The sequence below is a fragment of the Lepus europaeus genome, chromosome 7 (assembly GCF_033115175.1).
Source record: "Lepus europaeus isolate LE1 chromosome 7, mLepTim1.pri, whole genome shotgun sequence".
NCBI classification, from domain to species: domain Eukaryota; kingdom Metazoa; phylum Chordata; class Mammalia; order Lagomorpha; family Leporidae; genus Lepus; species Lepus europaeus.
Window position 1 is genome coordinate 321939 of NC_084833.1, and position 6294 is coordinate 328232.

The 6294-nt window shown below is 70.6% G+C and overlaps 1 protein-coding gene across 4 annotated transcripts; it reads left to right on the top strand.

The window, feature by feature from the left end:
* Window positions 1-154: 154 nt before the first annotated feature.
* Window positions 155-5262, top strand: TMEM80 (transmembrane protein 80). Of its 4 annotated transcripts, XR_009866350.1 has the most exons (6): window positions 155-485; window positions 1824-2061; window positions 2745-2838; window positions 2915-3007; window positions 3797-4760; window positions 4795-5262. XR_009866350.1 is itself a non-coding variant. In XM_062195607.1 (5 exons), exons 2-5 carry the CDS (start codon window positions 1978-1980, stop codon window positions 4000-4002), a joined length of 477 nt encoding a protein of 158 aa, XP_062051591.1. In that variant the 5' UTR covers window positions 155-485; window positions 1824-1977; the 3' UTR covers window positions 4003-5262. The 4 variants fall into 4 exon arrangements, 3 of the variants coding, with proteins under 3 accessions (XP_062051591.1, XP_062051589.1, XP_062051590.1); XM_062195607.1 differs by having other exon boundaries at window positions 3797-5262; XM_062195605.1 differs by lacking the exons at window positions 3797-4760; window positions 4795-5262 and adding an exon at window positions 3348-3783.
* The last annotated feature ends 1032 nt before the right edge of the window (window positions 5263-6294 follow it).

A 6294-nucleotide genomic window follows, 5' to 3' on the forward strand; every position in this document is an offset into this window, starting at 1 on the left:
CGAGGCCGCACGAGCCCGGTCCGAACGCTTCCGAGGCCGCACGAGCCCGGTCCGAACGCTTCCGAGGCCGCACGGGCGTTTCCGAGCGGCTCGGTCCCGAGCCCTCCTCTCTGCCTGCGAGGCCCTGCCCACGGTGGCCCGCGGCCGACGGCGACGTCCGGCTCCGGGCGGGCTCTCGCCGGCCTTCGACGACGCAGTTCGGCCTCTCCGGGAGACGCTTGCGGCCCCGGACGGAGCCGATGGCCCGAGGCCAAGCCGATCTGAGCCGAACGCCCCCGAGTCCAAATCCTCCCAAACCTCGGCTCCCCGCCTCCTCCGGTCCGAAAGTGGCCGAGCGCCGCCGGACCGACGAGTCAGGCCTCGGTCGCGGCTCGGACGCCCGCTCCCGAAGCGCGGCGCGGTCGGGCCCCTTCGGTCGCAGCGAAAATGGCCGAGGCCGCGCAGGGGCCGCTGGGAGCGGGGCAAGATGGCGGCCGCGCGGCGAGGTGAGCGGCTGCGTGAGGTGACGGCTGAGCGGGCCTCGCCGTCGTCCCGGGCTGGGGCTTCCAGCGGGCCCGCGAGGCCGCCAGCCTGGGACACGCCGTGGCCCCCCGCGGAAAGCCGCCCCCGGGAGCAGCCCGCGAGCGGCCCGGATCCCGCACACGGGAGGCCGCGCGGCGCGGAGTCCCCGCCGAGCCGGACGCCCTCGGGCCCGCCCGCGGCGCGGCTCCTTTAAGGCTGAGGGACGCGCTCCGTGCGTCGGGCGCTCGTGGGCGCGCGCGAGGGTCCCCGCCCGGGCAGGTGCGGGGCCCGCGGAGCCGGACAGCGGCCTGGGCAGTGAGGCTGGGGCGGCCGGGGGTGACCGACCTGGCGCTGCCCGCTCACCGGCTCTGTTCTTGTTGCTGCTTGAGATGTATTTGAAAGGCGGTTACAGGGGGAGAGAGCGAGCGTCCATCCGCTGGTCACAGCCCCCGGGCAGCCAGGAGCCTGGGACCCGGCCCGGTGGGAAGTGGAGCGACTGGTTCTCGAACCCGGGTCCCCAGCCGCTACGCCAGCACCTGCCCCGCCCCCGCCCGGTCGGAAAGTCCAGCGGGTTCCCCCTTTGTAGCAGTGGCAGCCTGGGAGGGAGGGAGACCCCCAGTGCCCGCCGTCTGCCCTGGGAGGGCGCAGGGACCCCCGGCGCCCCGCACGCCCCCCAGACCGCTTCGCTGGCGTGAGGCGTGCACGCGAGCGCGCCCTGGCGGCCGTCCCCGGGACCGGGCTCAGGACCGAGGCGAGAGGCCGCAGGAGCCCTGTGGGGTGGGCACGCCCAGAGGCCGGCGCTGTGGTGGAGAGGGCTAAGGCATCCCGTATGGGCACCGGTTCGAGTCCCGGCTGCTCCACTTCGATCCAGCTCCCTGCTAATGCAGTGGACGATAGCCCAGGTCCTTGGGCCCCTGCACCCACGTGGGAGACCCGAGGAAGCTCCTGGCCCGGCTCCGGCTGTTGTGGCCAACTGTGGAGTGAACCAAGGGATGGGAGATTCTTTGTGTCTCTCCCTCTGTCTGTAACTCTGCCTCTCAATAAAAACGACAGAGCGCGTGGGGGGGGGGGGTGCTCTGGGTGATGGGTGCAGAGGAGAGCGGGCGAGAGGTTGTCCGGGCTCCGTCTCCAGGCCCTCGTTCCGTGTCCTGTCTGCTCTGGGTCTGCCCCAGGACGAACCTTTGCTTCGCCCCAGGGACGGGTGAGAGGCCCGGGAGGGGGCCTGCAGGGGGCCCACAGGAGCTTCCTGCTGGGGGGGTCGCTGTCGGTGTTGAGAAGGCCACCGGGCGTCCAGCCTCACCCGTGGACGCTGTGTCTTGCAGGGAGCGGCTCCTCGGAGGTGGTATCCTGCCACAAGGCCCGCGGGACCTGCCGGCCAGGAAGCTGCCGGCCTTGCTGCCTTTTCCTGATTGACTGACGGGGGCGGGTGCTGTGGCGTCGTCGGCTGAGCCTCTGCCTGCGGTGCCGGCATCCCACATGGGTGCCAGTTCAAGTCCCGGCTGCTCCTCTTCCCATCCAGCTCCCTGCTATGACCTGGGAAAGCAGTGGAAGATGGCCCAGGTGCTTGGGCCCCTGCACCTGTGTGGGAGACCCGGAGGAAGCTCCTGGCTTCAGCCTGGCCCAGCCCCAGCCGTTGGGGCCATCTGGGGAGTGAACCAGTCGATGGAGGAACTCTCTGTCTCTGTAACTCTGCCTCTCAAATACATCTTTTTAAAAGATGGATTGAAGTCACAGAGAGAGAAGCCTTCCATCAGCTTCTCCACTCAGTGACCACAACGGCCAGGGCTGAGCCGGCGGGAGCCAGGAGCTCCATCCAGGTCTCCCAGGTCAGGGCCGGGGCCCGATGCGTGGGTCCTCACCTGCTGCCTTCCCCAGGCGGGTGCGGAGACCTCCAGGCCGCGATTCCGCTGTTAAGCGCTGGGTTCCGGGCAGGCTCAGCTCCCGGTGAGGGGGCGCAGGGGCTCCTCTCCCGCCGCCCCCCACCGGGGCTGAGCTGCCCCAAGCGGAGAGGAACAAGCTTTCTCCAAAGAGGGGCAGGACAGCAGGGCCTGCCGATGCCCCTCCCCTCCGGCTGCAGCCGCCCCGCCCTCCTGCCCTCGGGGGTCCACCCGGGACTGGGAGCCCAGGTGGGGTGCCGGCCGCCGGGCTCCATGGCCAGCCGGGCCGGACCTGCGTGCCTGTGGCTGCGGGCAGGCGGCAGAAGGCCCCCCCCCCCATTCTGAGTGAGGCCCTTAACCGCGCAGCTGTCCTCCGCGCCCCTGCAGGCGCTGCTCCGCCTCAGCCAGGCCTTCTGCGCCCTCTACTTCCCAGCCACGTTCCTGATGCTGCTCTATAAAAGTAAGACCCCCCCCACCCCGCCGGGCGCCGTGGGGGCCGCCCGCCCGGCCGCTGCAGCCCCGCTGTGTGCCCGCAGGTCAGGCCTTCAGCTGCCCGCCCGGCCACCTGCTCCTGGACGCGGCTCTGCTCCTGCTGATGGGGCTGCTGGAAGCCCTGCGGCTGCACCTGGGTGAGTGGACGCCACCCACGGCACCTGCTCGGGTCACCGCTCAGGGGTCCTGGGGCCTTCAGGGCCCTGCCCGGGCCTCGGCGTGTGAGGAGGGGGCTGGCCTGGCTCCCGGCCCCCTGCCCGGGCCTCGGCATGTGAGGAGGGGGCTGGCCTGGCTCCCAGCCCCCTGCCTGGGCCTCAGCGTGTGAGGAGGGGCCTGGCCTGGGCCCCCTACCCAGCTGCAGGTGCTGTCCCATGAAGGAAGGGGTTAATTCTTGTCCAGGACCAGGGGCCCAGAGGTGAGTGTGGATGCCTCCCTGCCCCGGCCTGCAGCCCTGGCCTCACACCCCTCTGTCTGCAGACAAGACTGGACCGCACCTGGCCCTGTTGCTGCAAAGGCCACTGCCAGGCCCTGGCCCTCGCACGTCCACCCGTGAGGCCCAGGGTCCAGCGAGGAACCCAAGAAATCGGGGCCCCTGCCCTCCCTGTCCTAGGACCTGGGACCCCGCGGGGTGTAGGGGAGCGAGCCAGCGTCCTCACTGTCACCGCTTCGGCTCCTCCACGGGGCCTTGGGCCATCCCAGGAGGGTGTGGCCTGCCCAACAGGCAGGTGAATGTGCAGTTTGGTTTTTGGGTGTTCCTGAAATTGTCCAGAGCAGACCTGAGCCCAGGGTCAGGTACTTCAGGAGTTTTCAACCAAATCTCCAGTCTCAGCTGAGAGGCGCTGAGGCTCGGGCAGGAGCCCCCCCCCCCCCAGCCCCAGCCAGGAGCGGGGGTCCTGGCCTCCCTCAACCTTCGCTCTGCTCTCCAGGCACCAAGGGCAACCTGACGGAGGCCGAGGGGCCACTGGCTGCCAGCCTGGCCCTCACAGCGATCAGCGCCCTCCTGGCCGTCCACTTCCTGCTCCGGCAGACGCTGGTGCTGTGGGCGGACTCGGCCCTCGGGGCCGCACGCCTGGCGCTGCACGGCCTGGAGGCTGTCCTGCAGCTGGTGGTCATCGCCGCCTTGGTGAGGTAGCTGCCGCCACCGAGGAGCCCCTGCCCCCCAGGCCTCTGCCTCCGTCCAGGACCTGCTGCTGATGGGGAGCGTCTGCCCAGGACTGAGGGCGGCACCCCTGACCCTCGGGCCGAGGGAGGACAGAGCCCCGTGGCCGCTCAGAGAGGCCGCTTCCTGCTGGCTTCGCCCTTTGGGAGGCCTGTGGTTCCTCGCTGGTTTCCGGTGCCTTCACAGCGGCCAGGGTCCCTGCAGGACAGCACAGCCCAGGGCAGGGGCTTTTGGGGGCCCTGGGCCAGGCCCTGTCTGGCTTCCTAAAGAAACAGGTGTGGAGGAAGCGGGCGGCCCTCGGGCCTGGGCCCCCAGCTGCAGCTTCTCCCCGGCCCCTAGGAAGACGTCTGAGCTGACCCGGGTTCTCCCCGCGCCCCAGGAAGGCATCCAAGCTGACCCCTCCCCAGCCCCCAGGAAGGTGTTGGAGCTGACCCCTCCCCAGCCCCTAGGAAGGTGTTGGAGCTGACCCCTCCCCAGCCCCTAGGAAGGTGTTGGAGCTGACCCCTCCCCAGCCCCAGGAAGGCATCCAAGCTGACCCCTCCCCAGCCCCTAGGAAGGTGTCCGAGCTGACCCCTCCCCAGCCCCTAGGAAGGCATCCAAGCTGACCCCTCCCCAGGTCCTAGGAAGACATCTGAGCTGACCCCTCCCCAGGTCCTAGGAAGGTGTCAGAGCTGACCCCTCCCCAGCCCCAGGAAGGCGTCTGAGCTGACCCCTCCCCAGCCCCTAGGAAGGTGTCCGAGCTGACCCCTCCCCAGCCCCAGGAAGGCATCCAAGCTGACCCCTCCCCAGGTCCTAGGAAGACATCTGAGCTGACCCCTCCCCAGGTCCTAGGAAGGTGTCAGAGCTGACCCCTCCCCAGCCCCAGGAAGGCGTCTGAGCTGACCCCTCCCCAGCCCCTAGGAAGGTGTCGGAGCTGACCCCTCCCCAGCCCCAGGAAGGCATCCAAGCTGACCCCTCCCCAGCCCCTAGGAAGGTGTTGGAGCTGACCCCTCCCCAGCCCCTAGGAAGGTGTTGGAGCTGACCCTTCCCCAGCCCCCAGGAAGGCATCCAAGCTGACCCCTCCCCAGCCCCTAGGAAGGTGTCGGAGCTGACCCCTCCCCAGCCCCAGGAAGGCGTCTGAGCTGACCCCTCCCCAGCCCCAGGAAGGTGTCGGAGCTGACCCCTCCCAGCGCCTCTTGTTCAGACCGTGAGCTTGTTCTGTGCGCTTTTTCAATAAACGTTGGAGCCCTTGGATGTCTGCTCGTCATTGCCCCCCCCTCCCCCGCCTTCCCCACGGCCTTGGTGGGAGCTCAGGCTCGTTCTGCTCTTGGCTGGAGAGGCCTCCTCCCACCCGCAGTCCAAGGAGGCCTGGCCTGCACGCCCCGCCCCCGCCTGCAGGAGGCAGTGTCCCCCTGCGGGGGAGGGGGCAGAGACAGCTGCACAAATGAGACCGCTGACTTGGCGTGGACGTTGCCCACTGCGGGCGCGGGCTGCTGGGGCAGGGTGAGGTCACGTGGGCAGCGGGATCCAGGTGTGTTCCAGGAGATCAGCCACAAAGGCCATAAACCAGGAAGCCAGGCCCCACCGGCCCCGGGCAGGCCCCGGGCCACTTCCTGTCTGTCTGCACAGCCCAGCTGCGGTGCCACCGGCCCTCCTGGGACCTTGGACCTGGCCTGGCCTCCCTAGCAGCAGTCAGAGCCTGTGGGTCCCTAGGGCGGGTCCAGCGTGGCCTGGGCCTGACCTCTGCCCGTGTGCACTTCCTTCTCGCCTACCAGCCCGGGGCACCTGCCCTCCTCGGGGCCCGACCTGTCCCCGGGGTCCCAGAGATGTGGGCCTTTGCGGGGGGGGGGGGGCGAGCCCCGCCCTCACTCAGGTGTCCAGGCTGGAGGCTGCTGGCGTGGCCCCGCCCATCTGAGGCGCTCAGAACCGCCTCTGACCCCAGCACAGCCGGAGCCGGGCCTCTCCCCAGCAATGGGGGTCGGGGCTGGGCTGAACCCAAAAGGGATCCCTCTGCCCCTGGACCTGGGGCCCGCGGGGGACACCTGTGGCCTCCTCGCGGCTGGGGCCCTCAGCGGGCCGCCAGTGCCAGCAGCGACCCCGGGGCCCCCACACCTGCGGGGCGACCCTGCCGGTCCCGTGCCGCCCGCGCCGGGGGCGAGGGGCCCAGCTGGGTCGGGGGCCGCGCAGGACTGGGGGTGGGGCCGGAGGGCGGGGGCGAGGCTCTGGGCCCCGCCCCGTGCACCCCGCTGACTCCGAACCTGTCGCTCAGGTTCCACCTCGCCCCGT